This window comes from Mirounga angustirostris, unplaced genomic scaffold, assembly GCF_029215605.1.
Source record: "Mirounga angustirostris isolate CCGP_5_RB_7025 unplaced genomic scaffold, mMirAng1.0.hap1 SCAF_9, whole genome shotgun sequence".
In the NCBI taxonomy this organism is placed as follows: domain Eukaryota; kingdom Metazoa; phylum Chordata; class Mammalia; order Carnivora; family Phocidae; genus Mirounga; species Mirounga angustirostris.
The window spans coordinates 1,521,744-1,541,066 of record NW_026991717.1 but is presented as its reverse complement, the minus strand read 5'-3'; the positions used below and the strand labels follow the sequence as shown (position 1 = coordinate 1,541,066).

At 53.0% G+C, this 19,323-nt stretch overlaps 1 protein-coding gene across 8 annotated transcripts in view; it reads left to right on the top strand.

Annotated features, from left to right (window-relative positions):
* Window positions 1-19,323, top strand: part of MTHFS (methenyltetrahydrofolate synthetase) — a 37,586-nt gene that overhangs the window by 16,667 nt on the left and 1,596 nt on the right. For 4 of the 8 annotated variants that reach the window (XR_010404784.1, XR_010404786.1, XR_010404785.1 and 1 more), the window contains one exon: window positions 58-16,152. The exons of the other annotated variants lie outside the window; for them this stretch is intronic. Coding sequence is in view for 1 of the 4 variants with exons in the window: in XM_064569771.1 (XP_064425841.1) it covers window positions 58-224 (167 nt within the window). In the remaining 3 variants the exon portion in view is untranslated. Of the gene's footprint in view, window positions 1-57; window positions 16,153-19,323 lie in introns of those variants that run through there. 8 annotated transcript variants of the gene reach the window in all.

The window sequence follows — 19,323 nt, the reverse complement described above, 5'->3', positions numbered from 1 at the left end:
TTTGGGGAAAAAAATGCCTCTTGCCATTTCTGTTCCTGTGTGTCCTTCCCCTTCTAGGACCTGTAATTCCCCATTCCCGTCTGCTGGTCACTGCGAAATGCCTCTGGAACCTGGAATTCTCCCTGACATTACCAATAGGACGTCTGTTGACTTCACCACCTGTAAAAGATAAAGCGAATGTGCTTATTCTTCCTAGTTTTTATCAACACAAACTGGGATTTTAAAACCATTAATTATTCAAAGATGTGTATCTATTCCTTAAGGCATTGTGTTTTTGACGTTTGATTATTTTCTTACTACATTAATAAAGGACGGTCACTTTAAACTCAACTCTAAATTTCCCTGGGTCCATGGTTCACTGCTTCTGCATCTAAACCATGCCTTCCTCATTCTTGGTTTCTGTATTTTTATTAATTTCTCGGTCAAATGGAGTATTCCTTTAAGTGATTTTTTTCAGTGCGGTATTTTCAGAATGCTTTTATCTTTGAGGCTTTCTGGACACGTCGGTGGATTCTTGCATGGGGATAGAATTCGTGGGTCACCCTGGTTTTCCCACTCATAATTCTAGACCAGGGATCGGCAAACATTCTCTGTCAGGGGCCGTGTAGTAGATAACGAGAGGATTTGCGGGAGTCTTGCGGTGTGGGGTTCGTGGGCTCCTGAGTGAGGTCTGGGTCCCCCGATTAGGCAGGAAGGGCAGGGTTGGTGTGTGGGGGGTTCCCATGGTCAAGCAGCAGCCTCTCCACACTCAGCCCGAGGCCGGCTGTGACTCCACGGGTGGTCTCAGGCTGACTCCACAGTGGAGACTGGCAGCCCCGTTTCGTGAAGGATCGCACACGTCCTGCATCTGGGGTTGAACTTCATCCTGTAGGTGCTGGGGATTTCCCAAAATACTTCAATCAGGGCAGTGATGCGGACAGTCTGTGTTTTGGAAAGATTATCCTGCCAGCCATAGGAGGGGGCGGGCTGGGAAGACAAAGACCAAGGAGATGGGGAGCGGGGCGTCAGCTGGGAATCTGCTGGAATAGAAAGGATAGTGGCCGTTACTGGAAGGACGGAGAGGACACACGGGTTCTGACACACGCAGCGTGTGGTCTTGGTGACTGACCACGTCAGGCCACGGGGGCACAGCCCAGCTTTGGGATATGGTGGTGTTCACCGAGCCCAGAGGTGCGGGAGGTGGGTGGGGAGCAGGTGCTGAACCCGGTTGAGATGGCTCTGGGCCTCCAGGGGATGCTGTAGGTAGCTAGTGGGATGCACAGATCCGGAGGTCAGGAAATAGGAGTGACTGATTCGGGAGTCACTGGAGTATGACTCCGCACTGCTGGGGTGAACCCCCAGTTTATAAACGGGAGCCGACGGGTAGAAGATGATGCTGTGACCAACACGGGCCAGACTAATGGTCATTTCTCTTTCTAGATGAGGTTTTTCTTAGGTTCCCTGTCTTCGAAATTATTTCTTAGTATAGTTTGTAGAAGTAGAGAGAAAACGTAAGTATAAATTTGGAAAGGGTTAGCTAAAAGGAGAAAACAATCTCTAAGTCCATGGAAATGGGTATTAGCAACGTGCTAGACCTAAGAGACTATAGATAAAGAGACTATAGACTTCGTACGTCTGCTTTTGCTGTGGAAAAGGCAGGATCAAAGGGATGCTGTGTCTTTCGGCAAGACCCTCTTTTATCAGGGCCAATACGATCAGTGGAAGCAGGAAATTAGAAATACGAGAACAGCCCTGCCACTCACCCGGCACTCGGCCGTCTCTCCCTCCAAGAGTAATCATGAACTTCATGTTTGCGGCTACATGCTCAGCTAGTGCTAAACCCCACGGAAGCGCCGCCCCTGAGCAGGACTGGCCTCTCTCAGGTACCCTTTGTGGGCTTGACAGGTAAAATGAAAGATGCTGGAGACAGGGATGATTTTATGTACATTGTTTGTTTGTTGGTGGGAAGGAGGCCTATCCACGTGCAAGCCTCCAGATCCTGACACTAAGGATACAGGCTGTGAGTGAAAGAACTGGAAGGCACGGGGACGGCCACGCTGCCGGCGTCTGGGCCCGTCCGCATTTCCGTGGGTACCAAGCAGACGGAAAGGGACAACCCCAAGTGGTAGAGCAACAGTTCCTTCTTCATGGAAGTAATTACGCGCTCAGGGTCAGTGATGTCGGTGGTCGAGTGAGGAAAACGGTGAGAAGTCCAAGTCTGCCCTCCGTCTGTTCCCCAGACGTGAGCGCGGTGAACATACCTGGGTACCCTTCTCCATCTGTCTCCGTGCGTTCTTTTTAAAAATTTTATGCGGATGGGATGACACTCTATATTCTGTGTTGTGTTCCGCTTTTTCACTTGTTAATAAACCTTAAAATTACTTTCACATCTGCACGTGGTGAGCGACCTTAGTGTTTTAAGTGGTCGCGTAGCATTGATGTGCTCTAACTTTTTTTAACCGGCCCTCTGTTAATGGACATTTAGATTGCTTCCGTTTTTTAAATTACAAACAACGGCATAAAGAACACCCTGCTCTGTTTGAGCGTGCTCACACGAATCACTCCATCGGGGGGGGCTCCTGGCAGTGGAATGGTGCCGGATTCTATGTTTTTAGAGATGTTTCCATATTGCTTTCGGTGAAAGGCCGTGCGGCTTTGCATGCCCACCACCGACAGGGAAGAGCACTGTTTCCTGGGATGGGTGGACGGATGAAGGCCAGAGTGAACGTGCACACGTTCGTGACCCCTGGCTGTGTGCCAGTCACAGGCGATGCCCTGGAAGGGAAGCCGCACAAGGGGCAGTGGGCCGTGGCCACCGGAGCTCAGACTGGAGGATGGAGCCAGCCGTGTGGAGGGGAAGGTGAGCAGTGGGTAAGGCAGGAGCGTTGGCCTCCAAGGGAGCTGGGTCTAGTCGCTGGGTCTGTCGCCCACTGGCCGAGGGGGCGCGGGGAGACCTCGTCATGCGCGAGTCTCGGCCCCTCACTTGAAGACGCAGATAATGATGCCTGCCTCGAAGACTGAATGCGAACGTTTGGGTAAGGCTTCCACCCTGCTCGTGACGGAGGAAGCGCGGTCAGTGGTGGTGATGCCGCATGTGAGGCGGTGGCCTCAGGCCTGGCCACACTGACCACCACGGGGTGTGCCCAGAGCACCCGGGCGCCCAGGGTGGAGGGCGGTCCTGTGCGACATGTTTGGGAAGAGCCCGGTCTTCAGGGCTGAGTCGGGTTCTCCGTAAGCTGCGGTCGGGAGGAAATACAGCAGTAAGTTTCCCAAGACATGTGCTCAGCAGCGGGAAGCCCGCTCGTACGTTGAAGAAGTTGGTTACCAGTCTCAGAAGAAACCCACTTGGGGCATCTTACAACCCATGCTGCTTGGGCTGTCAGCCTTAGAAGTAACTTGGTGTTGACTCATCGGCGTTTCTGGTTTTGTTTTGAAGAATTGATCAAGAGGAATTCCCCAGTCTTGTTTTAATCTCCTTCTTCCTCTAAAGGGTTGCAGTGGTTAACGTGTTCATTATGGCAAATGTCTAACTATGTGGTAAGCTTTATGTTTTTTTAACCTAATTTGTTTTTCATAAAGTGCGGTTCTTTGCCCCATTTATTTTGGGGAGTAAATATATTTTTTGTGTTCATCATTTTCTTTCCAGTTGTTGGTCGCAGTTCTTTGTTAAATTTAGCCATTAGTCGGCCATGTATATGTTGAAAATATTTTTATCATTTTCTTCTTTGTGTTTCTGTTTTGAGGGGTATAGATGTATTAAAATCTTATTAGCGAAATCAGTTTTTTACTTTACGATTTCTGCCTTTGGCTTCATTTTTAGGAAGTCTTTCTTCTTGAGAATATATACATTTTTATTTTATCCTAGTACTTTATTTTTCTCATGTTAAAATATTCTTTTTGAATGTGTATTGCTGTATAAGGCAAGGAACCTAACTTTTTACTAAAAAAAAAAAAAACAGCCAGGTGTCCCAACAGCGCTTCATAAATAATCTGCCCTCTCCCCACTACTTTGAAATGCCACCTTGTTCAGGGACTGCATTCTTGCCTATTTTTGGGTCTGTTCCTGGATGTGTTGGTCTTCTCCACGGGTCTCTCCGTGTCCCGTGCTGACGTGTGTCCCCTCAGTGTGCCGTGAGGCCTGCTAGAGGGAGTCCGGCCCCCACAATTCTTCGTTTAAAAAATTGAGCTGACTATTCCGAACCATTCATTTTTGAGATTAACTTTAAAATTATCCTGTCAGTCTCTTCCCCACATCCTCTAGAGATCTTGGTTGGAATTGTGTTAACGTTTTAGGTTAGTTTGTGGGAAATAACATTTCTTTACAATATTCAGGCGTCTCCAGGAGTACGGCCTCCCCGCTTGTCCCAGGCCCTTCCCGTGTTACTGTGCAGATGTGTTTGCTTTGAGTCCTATCCCTAGTCAATTAGTATTTGTTGTTACTGTGAATAGAGTATTTTTTTTCTGCTGTATTGTCAAGTTCTTCTCCTTGTGCAGGAAAGCAGAGGAACACAGGCTCAGATTGTCCAGATGGGACTAGAAGTCTTGGAAGTAACATTAAAGTTATTTTCTTCAATGTGTTTTAAGTTCTAGAAAATTGAATATTAGAAAACTTAATTTATTTCGTTTTTTTTTAAGATTTTACTTGTTTGCCAGAGAGAGAGCACGAGCAGGGGGCAGAGGGAGAAGCAGACTCCCCGCTGAGCAGAGAGCCCGACGTGGGACTCGATCCCAGGACCCTGGGGCCACCCAGGCGCCCTGAAGACTTAGTGTCACGAGGAACTTGCACTGCTGATGCCATGTTTTCAAAGTGAGGTGTCCGAGGCTGGGTTTTTAAGGGCTGCTGGACTTGTGGGGCGCTGAGGGTTCCCCAGTTTCCCACAGGTGTCAGTGTGGGTCCGAGGTGGCCGTTTTATCTGCCATACCCCGCATTTCACGTCCTTATTCACTTAACTAGCACACCAGGGGCTGCTGAGCAGGAGGGGATTTTGGAGATCCTCTGAGTCAGTCCTTCCGTCTTGCAGCCGAGGGCACAGGCCTAGACGGGAAACGACCTGTCCAAGGTCACACAGGCACATGGGGTGACGCCGAAACCCAGATGTTCCTGTCCCCAAATGACGGTAAAAGTCAGTCACCAAGGTCACAGAGAAGAGATAAGGTGTAGGCCCAACATAGAAGTTATATTTTGGAGGAATGGAAGCATGCTGTTCAGTTTGTTTGGGTAGGTTTATATTTAGAGATTCTTAATGAATATGATGTTAGGTTCTTGGGTTATAATAATTGGGTGAAAACAGCTAACTTTTATTGCCTGGATGTAGCATTACTGGATGTGAAGGTGACCCTCGATCTAGTGTGCCTTCTTCAGCCCGACTGTGGATTAAACACCAACACTTGCTCGTGGCCAATAACTCCACGCCCCTCCCTGCACAGCCTGACTTGGGAGGTTCGGGAGAAATCCTAGAAACTGTTCAGTTCCACATACCATCAAGGAGTCTGTAATGTTTTCCAGGAAAGACCCCGAGCAAGAGAAAAATGTTCTTTTTTGTTATACATTACGAGAAATCAGGGCAATGAAGTGAGAGGTGCACTTACGGGCCGTGTTAAGACAAAGTATGCAGCATAGAGTTTTAGAGAAATCCCCTTCCTTTAATCTGCTGACCTCACCTTATCCAGGGCTGCTCGTGGGAAGCATGGGGGGCATTTAATCTGTAGGGCAGAGGCAAGACTCCGGCAGGGCGCGCGTGATGAGCACCTGTTTCCCGGACACCAGCACTCCCTGGGTTTGGGGGAGGCGCGAGCCCCACGCGTTGGTGTGAAGGTGAAGGAGGTCATCGTGGGTTGAGTCTTAAAGGAAAGTTAGGAATCACCGGGGTTCCAGACACTTGGCAAAGGCGGGACACGCGTGGGGCAGGCTGGAAAGCACGTGTCTGGGCGAGCAGTGACTAGGTTACAGTCACCCCCCCTTAGCTGAGGGGGGGTGTTCACATCCCCCAGCGACGCCTGAAACCACAGAGAGCACTGAACCCCAAATACACAATGTTTTTTCCTGTACGTACATACTTACGGTGAAGTTCAGTGAATAAACCAGGCCCAGTAAGAGGTGAACGACAGGCGCTCATAATGAAATAGCACAGTTATAGCAATAGACCGTAATGAGAGTTGCGTGAACGTGGTCTCTCTCGCTCTCGAAACGCCTGTTCCGCGCTGAGCCCGCTGGTGATGTGAGCTCACCCAAAGCTACGTGAGGAGATGAGTGAGGCGGGGGCGCGGGCACCGTGAGCTCCGGGTTATGAGTGACCCGCCGTCCGGCGCTGCGTCCCAGGGAGAATCACCTGCTCGAGCCCGCAGTCGACCGCGGACGGGAGGCACAGCCAAGGGGGGGTTACTCTGTTACGTTGAGAGCTTGAGGTCAGTCGAAGGACGGCGAGATCGAGAGCAGACGGCGGCCGGTCTGGTTTGAGGTTCTTTGAGTTGGAGGTCGCAGCCTGAGATGTTTTCTCTGAACGCTTTTGAAACTTTTTATTTTGAAATAATAAATGACAAAAATAGCAGAGAGGGGTCCTGGGTTCTCTTCCCCCGGCCGCCCTGCGGTGGCATCTCTCAGGGCTGCCGCGGGACGCGGGGCCCCTGCGGCCTGACTCCGTGTCACCGCGTGCACGCCGTGATGTGCAGGGTGCGCACGCGTCTCTGTGTGTTTGTCACATGGGCACATTTGTGCAGCGTGTGCCGTGTAGTCTTACTTCAGCAAAATGTACGGGACCAGAAAGCTTGCCGGACAGGGAAGTGCTCATTCAACATCTGGGTAAAGGGAATGGCGGAAGCCGGGAGCAGCTTTCATTTTGCTAGGAAGCTCGGACGGCGTGGGGGTGATGCGGCGCTGTCGCTCTTCAGGATGAGGACTTTGCAGGCTCCTAAAACGTGCGAGCAATCCAGGCAGCCCCGGAAACACCCGTATGTTTGCCTGTCGAGGCGACCGTTCTTCACTGCTCTCGGCAGCCAGGCTCCTCCACCTGGAGCCCGGCCCCGCAGACCCCGTGCCTGGGACGGCCTGCCTGCCCGACCCGCCTGAACTTACCTGAGCACCCAAGCTCTTACGGGTCTGTTTCTGATCGTGGCACAAACGTGTGCAGCTTACCATCCTCACCACCTCTGCGAGTGTAGCTCGGGAACATTACACGCATGCACGGCCTCGGCGCTTTCCCTCTTGCCGGTCAGAGCCTGTGGCCCAGCTCCGTGGCCCCGGGCCCGGGCAGACGCCCTTCTGCTCCCCGTCTCTGTGAATTCAGCTACGTCAGACACATCGTGTGTGTGGAATCATACAGCGTTTGCTTTTTTGTCGCTGGCTTACTTTATTTCTTGTTTGTATCACACGGATGTACGAGGAATTGTCCTTAAGATCCTCCGAACCGCTAAGCTTTGCTTGTAAACCGAGCAGGGAAACCGAAGCGCTGCATCCACTCGTGTTACACCGGGTGAGGACCCGCGGACAAGCAGAGTCGTGCGAGCAATCTGAAAATCGCAGGACGTTCTGTAACGTCTTCCCAGGTTTAGGGGCCTCCTGAAGGCCCACGTGGTTACCAGCCGCAGGGACAGTGTCCCAGGCTCGGAGCCAGAATGAATGGGACCTTAGAGCCGTTGGGGTGAGGCTGCGGGTCTGCTGTTGCTGTTTCTCCTTTGTAACCCGTGGGCGATGTTCTAAAGCTGGGCATGGCAAACGGATTCTGTAGGGGGCCAGGTACTCAATATTTGGGGCTCCGTGCAACGTCTGCTGCCCGCTGTAATGATTCGGCTCTGCTGTTTCAGTGTGGATGCAGAGCGTGGCTGTGCTTCATTGAAACTGGATTTCCAGGGGCGCCCGGGTGGCTCAGTCGTTGAACGTCTGCCTTCGGCTCAGGTCAGGATCCCGGGGTCCTGGGATCGAGCCGCGCGTCGGGCTCCCTGCTCTGCAGGAAGCCTGCTTCTCCCTCTCAGTCTTTCGCTCCCTCTCTCTCTGTCTCTCTCAAATAAATAAATAAAATCTTAAAAAAAAAAAAAGAGGAAACCTGGTTTACAAAAGCAGGCGAGGGGCCAGATTTGACCCCCGCTGTAGTTGCCAAGCCCTGTACTCAGGTGGGGGGACCCTCACTGCTACCTCTTTGGTCCTCAGCACCTCGCTTGCTGTCGTTCACACGGGAGACAGTTCTGGTTGTTGTTCAGGCAGATGGTCATGATGATTTAAGAAATGCAAATCAAATGATCATTTCCTGCTGACTTTTAATCGTTTATTAAGTTTGGGGCTTATTTTCTGTACACCATGCTAGTTAGCTTTACGATACAGCAGAAGGTACGCCTAAGAAAAGAGCAAACATGTTTAAAGCACATCTTCGAAGGGATATGCAAAATATTTCTGAGGGTTCATAAAAGTATTTCTTTTTCTAAAGGAAAATAGCTTTGTTCTGATGATAAACATAAGATTTACTCAAGCAGTGCAGAGGAATGTAAAGAAATAATAAATACGCCCAGTTCCCTAAACGGGGTAAGCACGATCATAGCCACGTGTAAATTGTTTGCCGGATCCCTTTGTGTGCCCCCCCCCAATCTGTCTCTGTCACCTGCTTGGTGCCGGGGAGGGTCCCCTGCATGGACCACATCACAGGCGCCCTAGCCCTGGCTTCTAGGTCTCCAGCCAGCGGGGGGCACCAACGGAGATCAGAGCGTGCGGGAGTGTGAGGTGGGGCGTTCACTCCCTCCTGCCCCCGCCCTCGGGGCATTCTCTGCCCAGAGCCCCACTTCCGGCCAGCGGCCCCTCCTGCGGCAGCTCTCGGCGCCTAGAGCCTTGCCCTCCCCACTGCCACCCCTTGACCTTCAGGCCCGGAGGTGGCCAAGGCTCCCTGTGGGGGGACATGCTCGCCGTCTGCCGCTTCTCTCGTCCCGCCTGCCCTCTGACCACTCCCCGGCTCACCGCTCCCCCAGTTTGAATGTGCCGTCTGTCCCTCGCCGTGGCCCCGACCTGACCGAGACAGAGTCGTGTCCCCTTGACTGACCCCCCACCCCAACCAGGGCCGGTAAGGAGCACGGCCCTCGTCTGCTTTATCTTTCCAGGCAAGAAACAAAGAGCTGGCGCACGTCGTGAGCGCTGGGAAATCGGAGTCCACATTCCATCTCTCCCGCATTTGCCGGCCGTGTAGCTTCCGGCAGATACGTGCTCTCTTTGAGCCCTGGTTTTCCTGTTTGAAGAACAGGGACAGTAATACCTGCCCTCGCGGGGCTGTTGGGGAGACCCCGCAAGGCCGTGCCTGTCAGGTGCTCTGGCACGACGTCTGGCACGTAGGTGGTTTTTAATTTAATTTAATTTTATTATGTTAGTCACCATGCAGTACATCATTAGTTTTTGATGTAGTTTTTAAAAGGGGTTTAGGTCAAAGAGCGACTCCATTTTCCTTGACGGGGAAGCAGATTCTCCTCCAGGGGCCTTGGCGAAGGGAGAGGCCCCGTGGAACGGGGAAAATGCTTTCCGTGAGGCTGGCCCGTGGGCGTCTGGCCCGCACGTTTCTTGCGGTGACAGCAGGTGGCAGTAGAGAGTCAGACCTACCCTCGCAGGCGGCGTGGGCCGAGGAGACCCCCGCCCGGCGTTCGTTGTTACAAGTGTTTGCGTTGCTTGAAAAGAAATGACTTTCAGGGTCACTGTAAGGAGAACGGGTGTTACTCATGCCCAGAGTTTACTAAGGGCGGTGTTCATTGAGCGCATCACTAGAGTCTTCACGGGCCACCATCTGTTTGTTTATTTGGTCGCGCCTAAACTAGGTGCCAGCATTGTTTCCATCTGAGCGAGAAGACGCCGAGTTTTAGGAGGAGGTAGGTAATTTGATGACTCTTTTTCTTAGCTAGTAACTGGTAGTTGGGGGGTTCACACGCAGGCATTCTCTCTGGAAGCACGTCCTTGTCCTGGAAATGCTAGAAGGTCGATACTTCAACAGGGTTTTAAAAAAATTTGGGGGGCGCCTGGGTGGCTCAGTCGGCTAAGGGTCCGACTCTTGATTTCAGCTCAGGTTGTGATATCGGGGTCCTGGTTTCGAGCCCTACGTCGGGCTCTGCGCTCAGCGGGGAGACTGCTTGAGGACTCTCTCCTCTCCTTCTGTCCCTCCCGCTCATGCTCTCTGTCTCTCTCTCAAATAAATAAATAAATCTTTTTAAAAATTTGGGTTATCTGTGAACGTGGTAAAAAATCCAAACAGTGCAAAAGGTTGGAGTGAAGGTATGGAGCGTCCTCCTCATCCAAGTCCTACTGTTCCCAAGTTTGTTTCTCCAGAGCCGGTCACTGTTGCCAGTTTTCTGTGGATCCTTCCTGAGCTGTCCTGACAGGGGGTTACCCATATTCTAGGAAAAAAGGCTGATCGGTCTCCACAGTTCACCTTAGCTCAACTTCCATCCTGTTGTCCTCGAGGTTTTCTAGGCTCTCTGGGTTGGGTAGGAGGGGGGTGCTGTTGGTGAGACTCTCAACACCTAAATCACCAAATGCCACCCATTCTTCTTATGTCTTTGCTTTCAGCCCTTCTAGAAGAGTCTAAACTCCCGTCGTCCCCAACTTTCTTCATTTCAACACATAGTCCAGCGTTCTCGGGGTTGAATGAAAGCCTTGAACTCATAAAACACTTAGGTGTACCTCGAAGGCCTGCAGAGACTGTCTTACGTCCTGGAGACCTCGTTAGCTGATGAGCTGCCTGGGGACATGGAGGGATGGCTCCCGTGGCTGGTGTGGATGCCTGTCCCAGGACTGCAAGGCCAGTCCTGTATTTTGACACAAATGTTAGGCCCTGTGTTCAAAGAAAGGATTTTAGAGTAACAACACAAAAGTGATCAATCGCATGATGATTGTCTTTCAAAGATGATTTTCGGGGTGCTTGGCAGGGGCTCAGTCGGTTGAGCATCCAACTCTTGGTTTTGGCTCAGGTCATGATCTCAGGATTGTGGGATTGAGCCCCGCGTTGGGCTCCGTGCTCAGCAGGGAGTCTGTTTGGGGATTCTCTTTCTCTGCCCCTCCCCCCACTTGCACACTCTCTCTAAATCAATAAATATCATTTTTTAAAAAGATTTTATTTATTCGACAGAGAGAAAGAGAGAGAGCACAAGCAGGAGGACTGGCAGAGGGAGAGGGAGAGGGAGAAGCCAACTCCCCGCTGAGCAGGGAGCCCGATGCGGGGCTCGATCCCAGGACCCTGGGATCATGACCTGAGCTGAAGGCAGACGCTTAACTGACTGAGCCACCCAGGCGCCCTAATAAATAAATATCTTTAAAAAAAAAAAAGATGATTTTTACTACATTGTGTCTGATTCTACATGGAGATTCCCAAATGGCCAAAATACATTGTGACCCAACACAGCAGAATGAATGAAGGTGCATTTACAGTGTAATTAAAAAACAAGCAAAGAGCTGTCTGCCTTAGCTGGTTTATTTAGTGGCACACTCCTTCAGAGTAGTATGCAACTGCAGGGAAATAAATGTTTAAGAACCCTCGTGGTTATATACAGTCGGAAGTCGAGCATGTCTACTGTGATCACGTGACTGGGGGCCCCCTTGCAAGCTCTGTACGGCTGTACCAGGAAGGGGGATCCGGGGGGGGTCCTGCTTCCATCTGTTCTTTCAGAGCAACCCTGCTGAGCTCAAAGCATCTGGTATTGATTTCTGAGAATTCTGCTGCAAGAGCCGTCATGAATTATTGGTCCTGTATTTTATTTCAGGATTTCAGCTCCTTCGTGTTCCAGAGGCATGTTTATAATCAGTTGCGGGGCCTGAGGGGTGTGCACCCATGCAGCCATTGATTAAGTTGACATTTGGTATTAATAGCTTTGAGACTGTTTGCGTCCTAATATGCTTATCCATCTTAGATTTCAGGTCAAGGCAGGTGTCTCCTAGCTACTGAGTGCTGGCGCTGGGATGCAGACCCCACAGCCTGTCTAGAAGCCCGCACACTCAGCCCTACTGATGCTTCCTCCGTCCCTTTGCCTGGTCCCACGTGCATCTTTAGCAATAGGAGCTGGGCGTGTCGAATCATCAGCCACCTGGGCGGCAAGCCCTCCACTTTAGCTCTTCGGCGCTGACTGCCCTTAAGGAGGAATTTGATCTGTCTGAGCACGGAGCTCCGTTCTCCATCCGTGAACTGGGGCGAGTGAGCCCTGCCCTCCTGCCTGCCGGGCGGATGTACTGACCAGCTGACTCTCCCTGGCTTATAGCACAGCACCTGCCACGTTGTGTTAGCCCCTGTACCCTCTCTTCCCTTCTAGAAGCTGGGCTTTGGATACGAGTTAGGAGTTCCCTGGGATGCTCCGAACAGGTAACGACTTGGTTATAGTCAGAAGTCTCATTCTGTCTCTCACTCCTGTTCTTTCTTTCGTAGTAAATAGAACTGGACTCCGCCTCTCTCTGGGAAAAGGAGAAAACTGTCCCCAGAAGGCGAGGAAAGGGCTCCTCCTCCTCAATGGGCCATGGGCCTTCTCACTGTGTAGGATAAGAGCAGGCCACACCACATTTCCCGTGCAGGGGGGCTGCGTGGACGTTTCACTGAGTTTTGTTTGCGTCAGGACTGTCATGACCAGACAGGTAAATACAGAGATTAGAGGACCTTGCCGGCGTGGAGAACAGCATGGCAGGAGCCGAGACTCGCACACAGGACATCATGGGGCGGGCTGTGGGACGGTGGTCTCCTCCGTGTAAGGGGACTGCCTGAGATTCATGGCAGACAGTGCTGGAGCAGTGATGGGGATGAGGCTGCGGTGGGTCCTGCCCCCCACCCCCTTAGAGAATGTGGATGTTGTTTTTAAGAGACTGTGATTGACTCAAGGTTTTTGAGCAAGGGGCGTCAGGATGAAGGCTGAATTTGAGGGCTTGGACAGACAGGTCAAGGTGAGAGCCCAGGTGGAGGTGAGCTCAGACAGACAGGTGGAGGCGAGCGCCCAGGTGAACGCACGCTCGGATGGACAGGTGGAGGTGAGCGCCCAGGTGAACGTATGCTCAGATTGACAGAGGTGAGCACCCAGGCGGAAGTGAGCTCAGACAGACAGGTGGAGGTGAGCGCCCAGGCATATGCGTGCTCGGACAGACAGGTGGAGGTGAGCACCCAGGTGGAGGTGAGCTCAGACAGACAGGTGGAGGTGAGCGCCCAGGCAAACGCGTGCTCGGACAGACAGGTGGAGGTGAGCACCCAGGTGGAGGTGAGCTCAGACAGAAAGGTGGAGGTGAGTGCCCAGGTGAACGCATGCTCGGACAGACAGGTGGAGGTGAGTGCCCGGTGGAGGTGAGTGCCCAGGTGAATGTGTGCTGGGACAGACAGGTAGAGATGAGTGCCCAGGTGGAGGTGAGCTCAGACAGACAGGTGGAGGTGAGCGCCCAGGCATAGGCGTGCTCGGACAGACAGGTGGAGGTGAGCACCCAGGTGGAGGTGAGCTCAGACAGAAAGGTGGAGGTGAGCGCCCAGGTGGAGGTGAGTGCCCAGGTGAACGTGTGCTCGGACAGACAGGTGGAGGTGAGTGCCCGGTGGAGGTGAGTGCCCAGGTGAATGTGTGCTGGGACAGACAGGTAGAGATGAGTGCCCAGGTGGAGGTGAGCTCAGACAGACAGGTGGAGGTGAGCGCCCAGGCATAGGCGTGCTCGGACAGACAGGTGGAGGTGAGCACCCAGGTGGAGGTGAGCTCAGACAGAAAGGTGGAGGTGAGCGCCCAGGTGGAGGTGAGTGCCCAGGTGAACGTGTGCTCGGACAGACAGGTGGAGGTGAGTGCCCAGCTGGAGGTGAGCTCAGACTGGTGGAGGTGAGCGCCCAGGTGGAGGTGAGCTCAGGCAGACAGGTGGAGGTGAGCTCAGACAGGTGGAGGTGAGCGCCCAGGTGAACACACACTTGGATGGACAGGTGGAGGTGAGTGCCCAGCTGGTTGTGCGGTGGTACTTGGAGGGGGTCGCTGGGAGACGTGGCCCCAGCTCTGAGCTAGCAAGAAGAGGGGGAGGAAACAGCTCTTTGTGGCTGCCAGGCTGTGACACTCCTCATTTCCAGCCTTCTCTGCGGGATTAGGGCAAGGACAGGCCGCCAGCTGAGCAGCCCAGGACAGGAGCCTGAGGTCAGGGTGCCCCAAGAGGGTCTGCGGCCCAGCTGCTGATTCCACGGCCAGGGAGAAAGAGGATGTTGTGTGAAGGAGAACTGAATCCTCAGCACCTAGCACAGTGCTTTCGGTCCCGTGAATAGATAAGGGCACTTAGGAAACGCTCTACCTTCATTTTCTTTCAGGGCCTAGTTCCTGTTCTTTCAGCTTTAGTGGGTGAAGGTTCTGCGGCTCAGTGTCTGTCCTCATGTCCCCACTGAGGGCATCCTCGCCCCAGTGGCTTCCAGGTTGCCAGATTTCCTGTCCTTACCATACTCGTCCGTTCTGCCAATGTTCCGCTCCCTTCTTCCTGAGACTCTTTCCTTATCTTCTAGGCGAGGTCAGTGCCCTGCGGCCCACGGGCCACAGCTGGCCCGCCACCTGCCTCTGTGCATAAGACTTTATTGGCGCACGGCCACACTGTTTGCGGACGTATTGTCCGTGGCCCCTTTCGGACCACGTGGCAGTTAAGTCATCGTGACTCAGACCCTGTGGCCTGTAAAGCCTGGATTATTTATTCTCTGGCCTCGTGCAGGAAGCTTGCTCCCCACTGTTCTGTCACAGTGCCCTCCCCTGGTCTCCTTCCACACCCAGAGTGAGAGCCTGTTCTAAGGGGAGGCTGGGAAAGCTCTGGCCGGAGAACCACTCAGGACTGAAGAAGCCCCACCCCTCCCCTGGCTACCTGGCTCGAGAAAGAGAGTCTGACATTTCTTAATTAAAAAAGGAAAGCTCTTAGCGTCGGTGTCTCGTCCTGCGCAGCATGGCCTGGCCCTGGGCTGAGGCGTTTACAGGCAACCCCTGGTCTCAGGGCCGTGGCCGGCCCTTCTGCGGCAGGCACTGTTCCCAGCTGCCTCTCGGAGCGCAGGAGACCGAAGCAGGAGAGCCTGGCGGGGCCGGCGAGAAGTAGCCCGGGGCCTGAGCGCCTCGCCGCCGCGGTGGGTTGCCTCCAGGGGGCACTGGTGGGTCGGAGCCAGCCCTGAACGGAGGGCAGATGCGCTGCGAACGGCTGGATGAGGTTCCCGAAGCTTAGCCTTGCCGTCCTGGAGTGCAGAACCACGCTGGAAATCCAGCAGAGCCAGGGGAAGACACCCTACAGAGCACGACTCTGCAGAGCCGGGCCTGGCGGAGTGCGCGCTGGGCGGCGGGGTGCAGTCCGGGGCGGCGGGGGCTCCCTGTGCCGGGCGCGCTCGGTGAGGCGCACATGCTTGAACACAGTCAGGTGGCGTCCTCCTGCGTGTGTGCTCTATGTCACTGTCCTCTCACGGAGCCCGTGGTGAAAACGGCCGCGCCAGAGGCTCAGGGAGAATTTGTGCGCAGACCAGGCAGTTTTCTCCTGCTCTCCCTGCCGAGTTTTGACCTTGCAGGGCATTAGGGTGGCTCTGGGACCCTTAGCGGGGACGGCCCAAGGTGGGACCAGCGTGTTCAAGCGGAGCTTGGTAAGCCTGCGTGTGACCTTCAGGCCCCTGGGGAGGGAAAGCATCCAGGACCGAAGACACTTGGATTCATCAAGCAGACGCAGGCCAGAGGGGGCTTCTAAGGACCTGAGCCGGGAGCGCAGGTGACCGCATGGCAGAAGGAGCAGCGGTACCCATCCTGCTGGCTGGGGGCCCAGCAGCAACACCCCACACAGGATGTCGGCACCCCTGCCTGTGAAGGGCCCTCGTCACCCGAGAATCCCAGAGCCGTTCTCCTTCTTGCTTACTCACTGTAGAGCTCGCTTCGAGCGGCTGGGCAAGGTCACACTTCGGCCATCTTCCCATCCTGGGATGTTGCCTCCCCAGTGCAGACCCAGGGTGGGCCTCCGTGAGGGCCGTAGAGCAGGCGGGCGCGGTGACCCCGGGGGAGCGAGGCCACCTCTGCCGCGAGGGACTCGAGAAAGGTGTTTTCTTGTCTTGCTGTCTCCTTCCTTCTCTTCTAGTGGCCTGGAGGTGCGTGATCTGAAACTCTAGCTTCCCTTTCTCCTGTATTGACTGGTGGAAATCCCGATTTCCTCCTGGCTTTCCTTTTGGCATCTTTGCATTTAAAAAAAATGTAAATGACACAACATGAGATCCACTCCCTTAACAAAAATTTTTTTTTTTTTTTAAAGATTTTATTTATTTATTCATGAGAGACAGAGAGAGAGAGAGAGGCAGAGGGAGAAGCAGGCTCCCAAGGAGCAGGGAGCCCGATGTGGGACTCGATCCCAGGACACTGGGATCATGACCTGAGCCGAAGGCAGACGCCCAACCATCTGAGCCACCCAGGCGCCCCCTTAACAAAATTTTAAGAGTGCAGACCATGTTGGCCATGGGCACCGTCTTGGACGGCAGATGTCTGCCGTGTGTTCGCATCCTGCCGGGCTGAAGCCGGTACCCACGGCAGCCCCCCGTTTCTTCTCCTCCCTGCCTCCCACAACCACCGCAGTACGTTCTGCTCCTGTGAGTTCGGCTGCTTCAGATGCCTCCTGCGAGCAGACTGATGCAGTGTTTGTCCGTCTGTACCTGGTTTATTTCGCTTAACCTGATGTCTTCCTCCACGCTGTAGCGGGTGCGAGAGTGCCTGCCTTCTCACGGCTGAGCAGTGTCCCCGTGCGTGCGCCTCTTGGTGTCATCTGTTCATGCATCAGCAGACAGGTGTTTCTGCCTCTGAACTCTTGAGAGTAAGACTGCTCTGAACATGGGTGTGCAAGTACCTTTCCAAGACCTGGGTTTCAGGGGTTTCTTTTGGCTAAATACGCCTAGTTGCTCTACTTCTCGTTTTTTAAGGAATGTTAATACGGTCTTCCATAGAAGCTGCTCCTTTTCATATTCCCAGCAACAATGTACAAGAGTTCCAATCTCTCCATGGCCTCGCCAACATTTATTATATTGTTTTTGTTTTTTTTTTAAGTGGACATCCTAGGTGTGAGGTGGTATCTCATTGAGGTGTTGATTTGCATTTCCCTGATGATGAGTGATGTTGAGCATCTTTTTATGTGCCTTTTGGCTCTAAAACTGAATCGGGGAGACCTAAGAAATCCGAACAGACCAATTCCTAGTAACAAGATTGAATTAGTAAACAAGAAACTCCCCACAGGGGTGCCTGGGTGGCTCGGTTGGTTGAGCGTCTGACTCATGATCTCAGCTCAGGTCATGATCTCAGGGTTGTGAGTTCCGGCCCCGTGTTGGGCTCCACTCCAGGCATGGAACCTACTTCAGAAACAAAAGGAACAAAAAGAAAAACCAAAAAACTCCCGATAAACAAAAGTCCAGGGCCAGATGGATTACATGGGAACTCTACCAAACATTTAAAGATGAGTTAATACTTATTCTTGAACTATTCCAAAAAAAAAAAAAGAGGAAGGAATGCTTCCAAATTCATTCTGTGAGGCCAACATTACCCTCATACCAAAACCAGATAAAGACACTAAATATAGAAAATTACAGGCCAGTATCCCTGATGAACGTGGAAGCAAAAGTCCTCAACAAAATGCTAGTGAACCACAGTCAACAAGACAGTAAAAGGATTACTCACCATGATCAAGTGGGATTTATTCAGAGATGCAAGGATGGCTCAGTATTCACAAATCAGTCAACATGGTCCACACATGAACAAAATGAAGAATAAAATCACTGTCATTGTAATAGCTGCAGAAAAAGGATTTGACAAAATTCAACATCTATTCCTGATGAAAACTCTCAACAATTGGGTCTAGAGGGAACATAGCTCACGTAATAAAGGCCATATAGGAGAAACCCAGCCAACCTCACAGTCCGTGGGGAAGAACTGAGACTTTTTCCCTGAGATCAGGAACAAGACAAGAATGTCCATTCTTACCACTTTTATTCAACGCAGTACTGGGCGTTTTAGCTGCAGCAGTTAGGTAAGAAAAAGAAAGAAAAGGCATCCAAATCGGTACGGAAGAAGTAAAACTTGCACTATTTGCAGACGACGTGATGCTATATATAGAAAATCCTGGGACGCCTGGGTGGCTCAGTCGGTTAAGTGGCTGCCTTCAGCCCAGGTCATGATCCCAGGGTCCTGGGATCGAGTCCCATATCGGGCTCCTTGCTCAGTAGGGAACCTGCTTCTCCCTCTCTCTCCCTCTGCTTGTGCTCTGTCAAATAAATAAAATCTTTAAAAAAAAAAAAAAAAGAAAATCCTAAAGACTCCACCCGAAAACTACTAGGATTGATAAAGGAATTTAGTAAGGTCACAGGATACAAACTAATATACAGAAATTATGTGCCTCTTGGCCATTTCTGGTCTTCTCTGGAGAATCGTCTGTTCAGGTCCCTTGTCCGTGGTTGGGTCGGGTTGTTTGTGGTTTTGCTGCTGAGCTGCGGGGATTGCTTTGTCTCTACCTCCCGAACCTTCATGCCCCGACCCGGCAGACTCCTCTCTCGTGCTCTCTGCTCCTCAGCGGGGTCCTTCTGCTCTTTCTATTCCCCCCCGCTTGTCACTCTGCTCCTGCGACCTTTCCCTTACTTTCCAAAACATACTCAAACCCAATTCTGGCACGTCCTTAAAAACCCAGGTCCCGCCAAGGTTCCCACGATTCCCTCCCCAACGAGCCAGCCAGACGGGTGAAGCCTCGGGTGCGTCCTGTCCCTGTTGCTTCCGGGCAGTTGGCAGAGCTTGCTGTCGTGCACACACAAGGGGGATGGTGTTACACACGTGCTTGTTCTGTGTTGGCCGAGCTCCACCTCCGGCAGGAGCCTGGGAAGCCATGCGTGTGCGTGTGTGTGCTCATTCTAACAGAGCTGAGCTTCCAGCCCCAGTGAGGTCTGGCGACAGGAAAGGACCTGGAGCGAGCTCGGTCTCCGTGCACGAGTCACCGTTCATCCCCCGAGAGAAGGAGGAGCAGGCCAGGGTCAGGGAGGGAAGGGAAAGGTCAGCGACCAGGGCGCGTGAGCACGTTTGGTTGGAAGAGACTCAGGTTTACACAGAAGGTTACGACCGTGATGGGAGGCGGGCTCTGCAGGCTTCTGGCAGGCACGGGTTGGCAGGTGTGCGTGGGCTCACCCCGCCCTTCCACACGTCGCCAGGACAGCTGTTGACCGCGGGGGGCCGGCCCGGCTGGCGGTCGGCACACCTCTACCCGGGCACCCTGTTCCAGAGAATCCATGGCTTCCAACCCGGGGTGTCCTTGGCAGCCTGCTGCATGGCTGGTCCGTCCAGGCCAAGCTCTGGGTCACCCAGAGGCCCCCCCCAGCCCTCAGGAGGCCAGCAAGGGAAGGCCACTGGGCCCAGCCCGGAGCTGGGCATGTGATGTGGCCC